This window comes from Martes martes (assembly GCF_963455335.1).
Source record: "Martes martes genome assembly, chromosome: 11".
Taxonomy (NCBI): domain Eukaryota; kingdom Metazoa; phylum Chordata; class Mammalia; order Carnivora; family Mustelidae; genus Martes; species Martes martes.
This window is the reverse complement of record NC_137899.1, coordinates 102,604,625-102,620,219: the sequence shown is the minus strand read 5'-3', so window position 1 is coordinate 102,620,219 and position 15,595 is coordinate 102,604,625. Positions and strand designations below refer to the sequence as shown.

At 49.0% G+C, this 15,595-nt stretch overlaps 1 protein-coding gene across 1 annotated transcript in view; it reads left to right on the top strand.

Moving 5' to 3' along the window:
* The window catches only part of RHEB (Ras homolog, mTORC1 binding), a 43,561-nt gene extending 29,365 nt beyond the window's left edge, over positions 1-14,196 (top strand). Inside the window, exons 4-8 of the mRNA XM_080818824.1 lie at positions 6,829-6,911; positions 7,595-7,651; positions 7,769-7,816; positions 8,560-8,641; positions 13,669-14,196. Coding sequence (XP_080674950.1) covers positions 6,829-6,911; positions 7,595-7,651; positions 7,769-7,816; positions 8,560-8,641; positions 13,669-13,761 — 363 coding nt within the window. The 3' untranslated portion in view covers positions 13,762-14,196. The remainder of the gene's footprint in view (positions 1-6,828; positions 6,912-7,594; positions 7,652-7,768; positions 7,817-8,559; positions 8,642-13,668) is intronic.
* The last annotated feature ends 1,399 nt before the right edge of the window (positions 14,197-15,595 follow it).

The following is a 15,595-nucleotide window of genomic DNA, read 5'->3' as shown; positions in this document are numbered from 1 at the left end:
TCTCACTCTGTCAAATAAAAAGACAAGAGTACGTCTTTTCCAGGGGAAAGATGAGAAAAGTATGGGGCAGAAAGGAGCCAGTTGGTAGATGGGTCACATGATTACTAGATTAGGGAGTATTGATTTGATTTGTAGACAGTAGGTGATTGCCAAAGATTAAGTAACACCCCCCCTCCCAAAAAAACCCCAACACTGTATTCACAGGTTAATGTAGTAGGGATTTGAAGAATGGAAGACTAGTGGAATTGACTAGAACCAGTGGGTGAAAGTTCAGAGAACCTGAAGAGTACAGAGAAACCCCTTAACCCTGACAGCTGAACTCCCCCCCCCCCCGGTCCAGCCTTTACTAGAAACTTCTGTTGGACTGAACATGTTAAACAGTTGCTAGAGTGTGGGGTTGTTGGTCTCTGAGTCCTTCCTTGCATCTTAAAGTTGACAAAGGATCAGACTGGCAGGAGGGGCTGTGTAGTGTCATCTGGTCTGCCGTGTCAGATGGAGGCTTTTCTTCTGGAGCCTGGGGGGACTGAGGTAGACATGGAGTGGTGTGGCCTGTCTTGGTTTGGAATGGACGCCCTCTGCTTGATGTTTCCAAGTGAACATAGAAGCCAGGTGTAGCCCCCTAGCGAAGCAAGAACATAGCCATATGGAGTGGTTTGAGCACAGAAGAATCCCCGGAGTTTCAGTTCTGGAGGCTTCAAAGAAAATAAATGGGATGTGGGTGTCACCGAGATCTACCATGGATCCCCTTCGTTCCCCGTGCAAAGGCCCCCTGGTGGCGGGTGTCATGGGCCTTTGTGGTCAGGCCTCACGATGGCTCTATTAGAGCTGAGCTGTCCCAGGCTGTTACTCCGCAGGGTACCTGTCCAGTGACAGAAGGGGGATCTGGAGCTGAAAGAAACAAAGGGAGCAGTAGACGTCTCCATCGGGGAGTGAGGATGTGGGGGACACAGCTGATTCTAGAAGTTACCGTAGAAAAGCCTCTGGGATAAGACTTTGTATTGGATTCTCAGAATTTGTATCTTTTATGGTTAAGGTGACTGTGTAATTGATTGCCTAAAACAAGACACTTCTAAGCGTGAAGGGAGCCTGGTAATAATCGTGCTGGGACAGTGGGTATTAACTGATGGCGTCCTGGGCGAAGAAACAAGGCCACGTCGTTCATAGTGGGCCTCTGACATTATCAAGATTTGTGTTTGCTTTTTATATCTTCGTTTTGAATTTTCATTAAGCTTCTGGAAAGTGGGGATGAGGATGTAAATTGGCAGATCACTTTCATGTGATGTTTCTGTAGAAATACATTTTGTCGGAGGCCAGAAGCAGGACCGGCATTTCAGAGTTGTGGGAACGTGGGCTCCGCAGTCACACTGCTGGGGCTTGAATCCTGGCTTGTTTTACTAACCGAGTGACCTTCAGAAAGTTACGAAGCTCTCTGTGCCTTAGATTCATCTGTAAACTGGTGACGCAGTGCCTGCCTCCATAGGACTGGCGCTCGGTTTAGAGTGGATGCGTGAGCTTCACGGTGTTTGGTCCTTATCTGAAGATCTTTGATGCTCCTAAGACCAGAGCAGGGCCTAGCATGGCAAGTTGATGTTGATGTTAACAAGACACTGACTGGAATAGTACAGGTGTTGCTTATACTTGGAGCAGAGCCATCCTTGAAAACGTTTTTCCAGGGACGTCTGGGGGGCTCAGTTAAGCGTCTCTTTCAACTCGGGTCATGATCCCAGGGTCCTGGATCGAGTCCCGCATCAGGCTCCCTGCTCAGTGGGGATTCTGCCTCTCGCTTTGCCCTCTGCCTGCTGCTCTCTCTACTTATGCTTGCTCACTCTCTGTCAAATAAGTAAGTAAAAATCTTTAAAAAAACAAAAAAAAACATTTTTCTGGAGAGATGTTGCCTCCTTATCAAAGATTTTATTTATTTATTTGACAGAGAGACAGAGAGCACAAGCAGGCAGAGAGGCAGGCAGAGAGAGAGGAGGAAGCGGGCTCCCCACTGAGCAAGGAGCCCGATGCGGGGCTCGATCCCAGGACCTTGAGATCATGACCTGAGCCGAAGGCAGCGGCTTAACCCACTGAGCCACCCAGGCACCCCTGTTGCCTCCTTATCAAAACAGAAGATATGGGGCGCCTGGGTGGCTCAGTGGGTTAAAGCCTCTGCCTTCGGCTCAGGTCATGATCCCAGGGTCCTGGGATCGAGCCCCGCATCGGGCTCTCTGCTCAGCAGGGAGCCTGCTTCCTCCTCTCTGTCTGCCTCTCTGCCTACTTGTGACCTCTGTCTGTCAAATAAATAAATAAAATCTTAAAAAAAAAAAAAAAAGTAAAATAAAAAAATTAAAAAAAAAAAAAACAGAAGATGTGTTCCTCTAGGGTTTTGTTTTGCTCTAAAGCCTAAATGTACGCTGGAGGATCACATGCCTTTAACTGCTTTAATGATAGAGTCATAAAGGATGCCCCCACATACACACAAAGAAGCAGGGATCTCGGAGTGAGTGTGTAGCGTGAGGGACGGCAAGGTCAGTGACTAGCTCTGCCTGTCTTGCTCCTGTGGGTTCTCTTACTGCCAGATAAGAATAGTTAGAGAATTTTTGCACAGAATATTTCCAAATTTAGCCACCTTGAATAATTTGTTCTCATTGCAGCTAGTAGTTTTCTTCAAGGCTGCATCCATTTGGGAGACTGTGGAATGGAAGGTTATGTTCGTGTTTGTGATCTGTCACTATGCGACATGCGCATTGCCTTGTGCCGCGTGGTTCTATAGAACCACATAGAAGGAGCAACTGGGTGAGATGTCACATTTCCAGCTGCTCCGAGAGCTGTTTTTAAAATTGGATTCCTCTGGGCTGGGGCTCAGGCCACCAGTGGCAGGGGGAGATGATGAAGAAAGGACAGATCCTGTCACCGCCATCTAGAGCGCATTCGGTCACTGGTGTACACGTTTTAGGGGTAAAACTGTAGCAGCATATAACGGCAAGTCCTGTTTACTTAGTAGTTTATATCGTAGCTGGTTTCATTGCCCGGCAAGGGATGGTGATGAACATAGTTAAATACAAGTTGATTATTTTTAGTTTGCATGAGAGATTTTGTTTGGACCTAATTTAAGTAGACTCAGTGACAAGTGACTCAGTGGGAGTCGTGTTTATAATGTCAAATCCCCCTTTTAAAAAAAAAGGGGTATTAAGTACAGTTTTTTAAAAATAGTACTAAATGCACATGCTGCAGAAATAAAATAGCACAAAATGGTAAATAGTAAAGCTTCGGTCTTTCTCACTCTGGTGGCATTAGCTCCACCCCTCTAAGAGCAGCCCCATCACTGTTTCTAGATGTGCTTCCCAGATGTTCTCTACATGAACATACAAATAGAATTTTTTTTTTCTTTTTCACCTGAGAAGTAACGGATCCCCGTTATCTCCACCTCAGAGGTGATTCCGCAGCCATACATACGCCCCCAGTTTGCCTCCCCGTGGCTACGTAATATGCTGTTATTCAGCTAGAGCATACTTCAACGATGGATTGACACGCAGGTGGTTTCCAGTCCTGCTGCCACCACAAGTGACACCAGCGATCAGTGTCTCATGTTGATTTTGACAGGGCGCGCATGCGTGTAGGAGCACGTTCTGGTGGCGGGACGGCTGCGTCCTCCCCTGCCCGTTCCGTGCTCACTCGCTCATCTGCCCGCCCGTGGGCACAGTGTATTAGCAGATCTTTTGTTATATGCCAGTCCACTGGGTGAAAGAGAGTCTCCTGGTTACTAAGTGTCTTTCTTTCTTCTTTTTTTTTTTTTTTTAAGATTTTATTTATTTATTTGACAGAGATCGCAAGTAGGCAGAGAGGCAGGCAGAGAGAGGGGGTTGGGGGAGGGAAGCAGGCTCCCTGCTGAGCAGACAGCCCATGCGGGGCTCAATCCCAGGACCCTGGGATCATGACCCGAGCCGAAGGCAGAGGCTTTAACCCACTGAGCCACCCAGGCGCGCCAGTTGTTTGTCTTCTTACGAAGGCATTTGAGCATATGTTCCAGTTTGAGGGCATTTGTATTTCCTTCTCTGGGAGTTATCCTGTCCACGTGCTGTGCCCTTTTTCCCTGGGGCGGACCGTCTTTGCTTACTGGTTTGAGAGACCCCTTGATACCGTGCAGAAAATCAGCATTTTATGTGACGTCGTGAGCTGCAAGGTTTTGGTTTGTTTTCAGTCTGTGGTTTTGTTTGAAAGCTTTTTGGTCATGAAGAACTTTCTCGTTTTCATATAGTCGAATTTATTAATCTCTTTTCAACTGATGCTGTTCATTCTTTTCTGAGAGAGAAAGAAAGAGAGAAAGGGAACTCACGAGTGGGGAGAGGAAGAGAGAGAGGCAGACTCCCTGCTGAGCAGGGAGCCTGAAGCGGGGCTTGATCCCAGGACCCCGGGATCCTGACCTGAGCCGGCAGATGCTTAACGAACTGAGCTTCCTGGGTCCCCCATCAATTGATACTGTTCTTAAAAATTCTTCCATTGACTAGGCGTATGGTTTCCATTTTTAATCTTTAAATCCTCTAAAATATATTTTTGCTCAAGTGTGATTTAGAGATCAGCTTAGCCACTCATTTACCCCCCAGATGCTTCTGCTTTTGTTTCCACACAGTTTCAGTCAGCGTTACTTCTTACCTCACTGAGCTTAACTGCCGGTACTAGCATTTACCTAATTCCTGCCTGTCTAGGTCTTCATAGGTTATTCAGTCTGCTTTACTTACGAACTAGTAAGTGCTCATTTTAATTAAATAAGTAGCTTTGTGGTTTCATCCAGCTCCTTCTACAATTGCTGTTTCTCCAAAAAATACACTTTTTATCAGGGCTCAGTTACACTTACATGTTAATTTAGGATCGAGCAATGGATACCTCGATGATGTACGCATTCTTGCTGGGGACCATGGCACACTCTTCCATTTACGCATATTTTTTTTTAATATTTATTTATTTATTTGACAAAGATCACAAGTAGGCAGAGAGAGAGGAGGAAGCAGGCTCCCCGCAGAGCAGAGAGCCCGATGCGGGGCTTGATCCCAGGACCCTGGGATCATGACCTGAGCCGAAGGCAGAGGCTTTAACCCACTGAGCCACCCAGGCACTCCTACGCACATTTTTTATGTGTTGAGGTATTTTACGTTTTTCTTCAGATGGATTTCTTAAGTTTATTCCTAGGAATTTTGTCCTTTTTGATTGCTGTTAGAGCTGGAGGTGCTTTCCCCTGTGATACTTTCTAACTGACGGTTGTTTGTACCACGCCTCTGAAGTATGACTAATTTCTTTATTTCCACATCTTCTCTTCAGGGAAAAGGTGATTTGAACTCTGGGTGTACTACTGTAGCTCAGCTGGTGACTAAAGTGATTTGGAATTTTGTTTTTTTTCTGGGTGGGAAGACCTGTCATTCCATTAACAAGAATGCATTCTCAAAATTTAACACTAAAATGAACTCCATTTAATGAAACTCATATGAAACTGACAATGAAAACAAAGGTTTTGTTTTGCATAAGTGGTAAGCCCTGAGATGTAGAAGTGCTGTCTTCTGACGAAAGATTGATGATGCTATTGATGATATCAAAGAACTGAAAATAAAACTCAGTTTTCCTTTGGTTTTTATTTTTTAAAGATACTTTATTACAATGGTAAATAGTAAGGATTTGGGGCAGGAATTCAGAGCCATCATGAACATTCGTTGTAACTATAGAATTGCAAAGTTAACAGAGACAGTTACTTGATATGATGGTTTGGCCTGATTTTCTATAATAGTGCTTGGGGGATACGTGGCATGTTGATAATTATATTTCAACAGAGAATAAAATGTTATATACCAGCCAGTGGCGTGTACTAAGGCAAACTGCAATGATGTTACTAGACTCTCAGGATGCTTTAATATTCTGAAGCGGAGTTTTAAGTTTTCCTAAACTGCTTTATGGAAACTGGGTACTGATACATAGTTACATAATGTGTACCTTTGTTTTTGATTCCTAAACTTGCTCAATAAATAACTCATTTGATCCTCAAAAGTCTGGGTACAGTGGGTTTAGCGTTTTGATTTTCTCCTCTCTCCTTTCCCTCTCAGGTGTTGGGGACAGCCCACTAATAACCAACAAACTGGCACTCAGGCCATTGTGACTCACACGCAGAAAATAGGTTTAGTGAGGACCTAACAGTTTTAGATAGGAAAGTACAGATTGATAGAAGAAACCAGAAGCAGTCATGAATTTCCCATGAGATCTAAGGTTCTGGCCTTTTTCTCCATAAAAGAACTGTTAGTGCTTTTGCCTCCTGTAAGATCACAGGACCTGTTGTCTTGTCGTTCCTTCCATCCTCTTTCCCCGGGAATTGCAAAAGTTATTAGCCTTCTCCCCAAAAGTCCTAGAATAGCCAGAGTCGCTTTTCGAATGTTGGCATAAAGCAGTTATCAGCCCCAAACCGGTCTTAAATAAGTCCCGAGTGTGTAGGCTGTTTTTCTAGAAGAATATTTTATTTTTTTATTTTTATTTTTTTTAAGATTTTATTTATTTATTCGGCAGAGAGAGAGAGATCACAAGTAGGCAGAGAAGCAGGTAGAGAGAGAAGGGGAAGCAGGCTCCCTGCTGAGCAGAGAGCCCAATGCGGGGCTCGATCCCAGGACCCTGAGATCATGACCTGAGCCGAAGGCATTGGCTTCACCCACTGAGCCACCCAGGCGCCCCTCTAGAAGAACATTTTAATCCACTTTTTGTTTCCTTCGATTTCTTTGGCCAGGTCTCGTGCGAGAACCTCTGGGTACAGATTGCTTGTTACGCTGCATGAAGACCTCTGCTCACACGGAATTGTTTTTCCTCCCACAGGACGAATACTCCATCTTTCCTCAGACGTACTCCATAGATATCAATGGCTATATTCTTGTGTATTCTGTGACATCAATCAAAAGGTAGGATTCCCTCCTGCTGCTTCCGTTTGTGTGCTCCAGCTAGATGGCGTTCATCGGTTTAAAGGATCGTGATGGAATCAGTTATAGTAACAATCAGACTTACCAGGCTAAATGTTTTTCAGTGATCGTCTTGTGAAGCAAACAGGTTGTTAAGGGAAAAAAAAAATCCAGTAGACGTTCTCTTAACACTGAAAGAATAAAAACTCCGTATGTCTTCCCTCCAGCTGCCTAGATAAATAGTGATTGCCCATGATCTGAGCGCTTCTGCTAATGTAAATGAGAACTACTACATAAATTGATTTAGTTTTTGTGTGTTTTCACCATATTAATGTGGAAGCCGGGCTGGCTGCTAGGGCCCTCTAGCTGAAGAACATCCCACAGATGTCATTCAGAGATTAAAATTTGTGTTTATGTGATTTGTCAGCCACGTGTTAGACTTTCCCATTTAAATAGTTCACCTATTTCATGTTGAATATTCTCAGTAAGGGTTACTCGGTGTCAAATACGCGCACACGTGAAAAAAGGTTTGTAGGAAAGAATTAAGGAATTCCTTGTGTTCGGGTTATTTTATATTAAAATGGTGAGTCGATGACAGTATATATTTTTCCACGATAAACATTATATAACATTTTTAAACACCAACACTAAAATGGATGTCTGATTTCATGCTTCTGTTTTTACAGCTTTGAAGTGATTAAAGTTATTCATGGCAAATTGTTGGATATGGTGGGGAAAGTGCAGTAAGTAGCAATGGTTTCTCTCTTTTGTTAGATGCAGTCATGTTATAGTTCTGTCTTCTGAACAGTAAGATCTGGCACTGACTAGTTTCCTGTGGCTTTTTTGTCTCCCGTTACCAGAATACCTATTATGTTGGTTGGGAATAAGAAAGACCTCCATATGGAAAGGTATGTAACTTCTGAATAATTACTTATTTATAAAATCAAGTCTGAGATGAGGTACACAGTGAAGCACCTTTCATAATTGTTGTTCTCATGGTGAGAATAGTCTTCGGTGTACCTGTCGGGGTTCAGAAACACAGCAGTGAGTGCGCCCAAGCAGGAGCAAAACCAGTATAAAACTTCACCCATCCTGACCAGTGTTTTCTCTAGAAAAGAGGGAGCAAACGTGGTAGGAAATTAGCTTCGGGTACTTCCACCGGTTTGTGCCAAGTGGACTCCAAGGAGACCACAGAAGCATTCGTTCATTCAAGAGATGGTTTCTGAGTCCCGCAGTCAGGATCAGGTCAGCGAACAGGGCCGCGGAGCCTGCCGGGGCCGGGCAGGCTGGACGCCCACAGCCTGCACAGCGGGGTTGAGCCGCGGGCCCCCCAACGGCTGCCCCGTCCTCGGGTGCTCACAGCGCAGCTCACCGCGAAAACTGTCCGTGTCCTGGGTCCTGGAAAACACAAGTCACGTTCTCTGAACCGCCAGGACTTGCTGGCACATGGGGGACCCCGTAAGGCCACATCTGTCCCGTTGCCCCGCTCGGGCCTCCTCGGCGGCCCATACGGCGGATGGTCAGGCCCAGCGGAGAGCGTTCTGCGATACGGGGGAACCGGCCGATCGCGGGGAGCCCGGCTCGCTGGTAATGCAGGTGTTTTCTGAATAAAGAGCGCGGCGCGTTAATTAGAATTTTCCCGTTCCTCTAGGGTGATCAGTTATGAAGAAGGGAAGGCGTTAGCAGAGTCTTGGAACGCAGCTTTTTTGGAATCTTCTGCTAAAGAAAACCAGGTACCGATTTTGTAGAACTTCCGTAACGCCGCCGGCAGTCCCTGGCCCGTGTCCCCTCGGGCGGCCGGACACCCCCCACCCCCACCCCCCGCCCCACCTGCTTCCCCTGCCCCGGGGCGGCCTCCGGTCGCTACTCTCTGTAGGGAAAAGAGCGGTTCAGAGTAAAGGGAAGATTCACTTTGTGCGTGTCTGTTGCTATTTTTGTTTTATATTAAAGGCTGGTACAGAAATAACAGAAAAGAAACGAGAATGACTTTTAGCCGCCTCGGCAGTGATGCGGGGCCGCCCGAGCGCCGTCTCTGTGGGCCGGAGCGGGCAGCGCGGGGGCGGCTTATTTCTCGGCGGAAACGGTTCGGAAGCGTCTTACAGGCCTCTGTCCGCGGGGAGGCCGCAGATGCTCCCCTAAAAGCACATCCTCGGGCGGCCGCCGGTGTCCGCTGCGGAGGCTCCCCGCGGCCTGTGCTTCCTTCTGCTCCCAAGGCCCCGCCGGAGCCCCGCAGCGGCCCGGCTCGCCCCCTGCCTCCATTTGCCCTCCAGCGTCTCTCCACAGTCACGGACTTCCTCGGGCCACACGTCAGACCGTGTCACCCTGGGCCAGAAGACCTGTCACCGGGTTGCCCCTGGTCCCCACCCGTCCCTGTCCTCCTCCGCCCCGCCCCGGCGGCGCCCGCCGCCACCTTCCCTCGGGGGCACTCGCCCCGCGCGCCCTTGCCCCGTGCTGGGCCCGGACCGCAGCTGTCCTTTCTCGAACTCACCACTTACGTCCAGGCAGTGCTCTGCACCGTTCAAAGCCTTTTTAACTCGTTCTCTTGTCTGACCCTCAAGTAAGAGCGAGGAGCCGCTGACCGTGTCTGGGAGGAGGCTGCCCGGGAAGCGCGACTGGCGCGCTGGGGGCCTGGTGCCCGATTTCCCCACCTCTGCCACTTGTCCCCTGACCCTCAGGGTTCTTTCCTCTTATCCCCCTTAATTCATTCCGAAATCCGAGACGTGTCACTTCCCTTTGTATTCTCCATAACGTCCAGCACGGTGGACGCCACCGGCTCGCCTGTCTGGTGGGTGCTCAGTCAACCCAGGAACCCCCTTGACAGTCCGATCCCTTTGTCCCGGGGTTCAGATACTGAGGGAGATTAAATCTGTGTGATCGGTTCCCAAGCGCAGGTAGCAAGGGATTCGTGTGACTCTGCTCCGCTCCTGAGTGCAGACGGTAAGAATTCAGATACCAAGAGATACTTTTGCTTCCTAAAGGAATCAAATCAAACATTTATTGGGTGTCTGATCTGCCCTTAAGACCATTTAGTTGCACTGTCTCATTTTGGAAGTGAGCGTAAGATCCAGAGAGGTCAGTGAGCCTTCTAAGATCATTCTGTTTATATGGCGTAAGAACTAGGACTAAAGTTTAAATCTAACCCCAATTTGGTCGTCTCTCCTCTACACCAGGCTTTCCAGTGGATGGGAAGAGAGGGCCTCGTGCGTGACCAAAGCATAATTCAGATTAAAGTGTTCTCGGGGAGGGATACAGGCTCTCTGCATACAGAGTCTGTGCATCAGCTGTGATTAGAATCTGGTTCTAAAAACGTGTAAAAGACATTTTTCGTCTATTGGAGAGATCTTATTAGTTCTGTATATATTAGGGGAATAATGTTAATTTCCTTAGCTGTAGTGATGGTGTTGGAATTATGAAGAGATATCCACGTTCTTAAGAAATGCAAACCAAAATATAGAGGGACCAAGTTTCATAATATCTGCGACTTACTTTCAAATGGGGTGGATGGGTGAATGGACCGAGGGAGGGCAAGCAGATACAGCGAAGACATGAACATTTGCTGAATCTAGAATAGTGGGGCTAGGTGATGATCGTACAGTTCTTTCCATTTTCCTGTATGCTTAGAATTTTGCATAATAAAGATTTGAAGGTGGTCAGAGGATAAGAACTTCTGCTGGGAAGATCAGTAAGTCTGGGACATACTCTACAGCGTGGTGACTACAGTTAACCGTACTGTGTTGTTTCTGTTCGTTTTTGAAAGTTGCTGAGAGAGTAGATCATAAAAGTTCTCACCACAAGAAAAAAAGAATCGTGACTCGTGGCAGTGGACGTGAACTGGACTTGCCATGGGGCTCACTTCTCCGTACATAGAAACACTGAATCATCATGTCGCACACGGCCAAGCAACAGTGTTCTGTGTCAGTTACATGTCATTTAAAAAGTGTTCAAGGTGGAGGGGTGCAGTCGAATGGCCCCGGCTGTCTTGGTTCTGTTTGCTAATGTCCCTCTTTCTGGTGAGGGTCCGGGGGTCCTTGCATGGTCATTCCATCGACACGGTCCTTAAATAGACAGCGGCCGCAGGGTTGTGTCACTGTTCATGTGGCCACTGATGTGTGTGTGACAGCCTCGCGCATTTCTGCTGCCAGCCCCGGATGCGTGGGTAGCTGGTGGGCCCTCCTCCGGCGTGACTGGGGGCATTGCCTAGAAAGGTCTACCATCTCGGGTTAGTGTCTTCCTGACGATGACCTGTGATGGTTTGCCGGGGCTACATTGTGACGCTGCTGCGGGGTTTCGGGGTGCCGGCCTCCATTGTCCGTCGGATGCCGAACTTCACTGAGGCTTCCGGTTCCGAACACCCAGATGAAACGTGAACCAGCTGAAGGCTCAGAGCTAAGGAGAAAGGATTCCAGCTACTGCAGTTCTCTTCAGCTTTGGTACATGCAGCCGACTGCTCTGATACTAGCCAAACGTGTCGAGGAAGGCAGGGTCCTGTGTGGCTGCCTCACAGCCCCAGCAAGAGAAGCTCAAAGATGGGGTGGTGCACCCTCCGTCGTCTGTTCTGCTCTCGCACTGCCCTCAGATCAGCAAGTTCCTCGTTAGAAAACGAATCCTTTAAGGTGAAAAGATCCTTGTACCCAAATCGGGTAAATACAGCAGTGACACGCAGTTCTTGGGACACCGATGGCCTGGGCGGTCCTCTCAAAGGCCTGTCTAGAGATGTCTCTGCTGTCTGTCACGTGTCTCGTGACCTGGTCTTGGAGTTGTGCAGAAGGGGGTCAGGAGACCCCAAGCCTGGCGAGTCTCTCTCACCCAAAGAGGGGGAAACCAAGTAATTCTAATCCCTTACGTCAGAGGCGTGTAAGGGAGTCTAACCCACACACGTGCCCGAGCACTTGCCGCTGTTTGTACAGAGCAGGGAATTTGTGTAGTAAAGACACGTGCACACACACACACACACACACACACACACACACACACGACACCAGTAGTCATGTGATCAGAGACCAGTCTCTGTGAACTCAGATATTTTATTGATTGTTTTGCAAGTATAGTTTGTCATTGTATGACTTCCCTAAGTCACACGGATTCAGTGGGCTTTGTTAACAGTGCTCCGCGGTGAGGGTCCTGCTCTCTGAGCCGTGGGATGTGCCTGCGGGTCCGGCTGGTTCTGCGGAGGCCTGCAACTGTAGCTTAGCAGCGAGACGAAAGAGAGCCGACTTGGGCAGAGCCAAATCACACAGATAATCAAGAAGAATTCTGAGATTTATCCAGAAAGCCAGATTCCAGGCGTACGGTTTTCTTGGTGAGAGTTTGGCACGTGTTTTCCCAAGCACTTCTCAGTGTCTTTTTGTACGGTGAAATGAACAACTTGTTTTTCTGATCATGTGAAAGGAGGAAACCTTGCTGAAGCCAGGGACCTTGATTAGACAAGGCAGGTGGGATGTGGGGCTGGCTTTCACTAAATTAGGGGTGCCTTGTCCCTGGCAGCAGGGAAGGAGCCGATGAGACCAGATTCAAGGGGTGGTCGTTTTGGTGGATGGAGGATACAGAGTTCTCTTACGAATATTGCGTGTTTTCCCAGAGAACTGGGAAACCCAGTTACCAGCGAAGTGTGAGAATAGGGGAGAGGCCTTAGAAATTCCGGGAGAGAGGCAAGGCATGAAAGCTTCATCCGGGCAGTGACTAGCCCAGGGAAAGGCAGTTGGGTGGTGCCGAGGGTCCCCTTTGGAGTCCCAGTCCTGGAGGTAGAGCGAGCCGGGCCGCTGTGGCTGCAGGGGCCGAGCAGGTGACAGCTGGCGGAGAAGGGAGCTGAGAGAGACTGCCGGGGTGGGTTGTGGGGTCAGTGCTGGCCAGGGAAGACAGTGAGGATGAGAAGTGGTAGAAGGACAGAGAAATGTCCTCAGACAAAGGAAGCTGTTGCCTGCGGGGCTGAGAACGGTGGTTTGGGGTATTGAGGTGGGGAGGGAATGAGAGAGAAGGAAGATGGGTATGGCGGGTACTTGACATTGGGTGATGGAGGGGTCGCCGTTGGTATTGATGAGATCTAGGTGCTGCCCCTCGAGGCTTTGGAGAACAGGGACGTTTTTTGATTATCACCAGGGACAGGTGTTCAGCCTAAGAGGGGATTCCCTGCCCAAAATACCAGTGACTCCTCGTGAAGGGCTCATGGGGCTGCCCAAGGGGCTGAGAGGCTGCAGTCGAGAAAGACCAGTCACGGGGCTGAGAGCGGTGTTGGACACGGTGCCCCTGCTCCAGGAGGAAGAGGGGAAATGACTCGGCGTTTGTATGTGGCTCGAAGGTAGCTGCTGAGAGTTTGAAGGAAGTGGGAGGCACAGGTCTGGAGGGGTTGGCGACGAGCAGGGAGAGCGCCTGTCCTGCTGTCGGTCCCGTGGCTCAGGGCTGTGACGAGGGGACCCCCCCAACCCGGGGAAGGGGTACAGCGAAAGCAGCGTTCTGATGGGAATGAGGCCCGACAGGTGAGGGGGTACTCATGGCAGACCCCGAAACTCCAGAGGCGCTGTCTTGGGGCGGGGGGTGCTCCTTGGGCTGCCTCCAGTGACTGGTGAAAATGGGTCAGAAGCGTGTGATGCGAGGTTAGCTCTTGGGTGAGGTGGGGGGGCAGAGAGGGAGTCCTGGGCCCCCCACACGGGCCCCTCCACCTGCCGGGGGGGCGGTGGGCCTTCTTCAGTCCTGCCGGCAGGGGTGTTCGTCAGGGCTCCACTTTGAAAGACTAATGCGGTCTAGTTTTCTCTTTGATTTGCAGACGGCCGTTGACGTTTTTAGAAGGATAATTTTGGAGGCAGAGAAAATTGATGGGGCCGCTTCACAAGGAAAGTCGTCCTGCTCGGTGATGTGATCGCGCCGCGGAAGCAGAGGACACTGGGAGTCGATCCTGCGGGGAGAAGCCGACTGCCCGTTCTCCTTTAAGATAAACTCAGCTTCTTTTTCCTTCTGTTAACCTGAAAGATTTCATTTGGGTCAGAGCTTTTTCCTGCCCCACACCCCTTTCAGATTATGTTAAACTCTGACTCTGTCCAAATGAGTTCACTTCCATTTTCAAATTTTAAGCAATCATATTTTCAATTTATATATTGTATTTCTTAATAATATTATGACCAAGAATTTTATCGGCATTAATTTTTCAGTGTAGTTTGTTGTTTAAAATAATGTAATCATCAAAATGATACATATTGTTACACTACTATTAACTAGGCTTCCATATATCAGTGTTTATTTCATTGTGTTAAATGTATACTTGTAAATAAAATAGCTGCAAACCTTAACCCCCCGAGCTACTCAGTGTGGCCTTTAAAGAAGAAAACAGGGTCCCCCGGAGGGACTCTTTTCCCCGCCTCGGGGAGGGTGTGGCCGCGGGTGGCAGGGCCAGGGACAGGTGGCAAGAGTGCCAGAACCGGGCTGGCTCTCCGTGGACCCCGGCTGAGCGGCCTCGGAGGGTCTGTGAGGGGAGTTAGTCCCCAGTAGTGACCCTTCCCTGCCCCCTCAAAGCCCCCAGCTTGAGCGGGGGTGCTTCATGCCGTGGGGACACCGAGCAGAGCCTTCTCCTTACCCATCGGCCACTTGAAGACAAGGGGAAGTTTCGAGTCACGTCCTGTTTCTCCTCCGGCCCGGCTTGATGTCCCCACGGACAGGATCTGATTCAGATCCCGCCACACCGACCGGGACGGGGAATGTTGCCAGTAAGCGTTGTTCAGACCCCGACTAAGTCCCACTAGAGGTGAGGGGTGCTTGCCCAGTGACGGTGCCCAGAGCCAGTTCCGACTGCGAAGCCAACGTTATCATTGACTTCATTAGTCAAATACAGTTTTTCAAACACTCAGAACAATTTTTCTTTGACAACACAGTATTGCTACTCATTAACGGGGTTTATTCTTAGGCCTCGTGTTCTGGATGGGTCCCCCGTGGGGGACCGTGTCAAATCCGGATCCACTTCGCCCAGGCGGCCTTTTTCACCTGAAGAGAATCTCTGTGTCCGTGGGAACTTGGAGCAGCGTGTTCGTGCTGGAAGCAAGTGCAGCTCTCGCCACGCCATCCTGGAAGGACCGGCCCTGCCTGGAGGTGGCCTGGGGTTCCCTTACGTGGCGCAGCTCACGCAGCACTCCAATGGTTACTGGGTCCCCCCCCCCGTTTTTATTTAAATGTCAGTTAACATACAGTGAGACTGTTATGTGTCATAAACCCAGCAGGGAAACCTGCCCCCAGCCTTGAGCCTTGGAGATGCCCGGGGCGGGGCCGGTGCTGCTCCCTGGTGCGTTGATCCCGTCCGCATACAAGTTGATTGACTTACTGAGCGTGTTGTGTGTTCCAGACGCGGTGCTGCGGCTCCAGACTTCAGTGACGAGATCCCGACAGGAGGTGGGTGGCGGTACCGGGCGGGGGGGGGGGGCTCATGTTTCGATTTGCTTCCCAGCCACCCTATGTGCAGGTGAGAGGACCATCTTAAAGGCATCAGCAGCTGGCTAATGTCAGTGACCACATCCGTTTTGTGTCCTCTCTGCTAATGGGATACGTGAGCTTCTGGGGAAATTCTGACTTACATTTTTTGTTACTTAACACTGTGTTCAATCACTCACTTCTAGGCCTTCTTTCTTGTGTTTTAACATGTCTGAAATCCAAAATGAGTCTCATGATCAATGGAAAAGCATCATGTTCAGAGAGACAGGTTTTTTGTT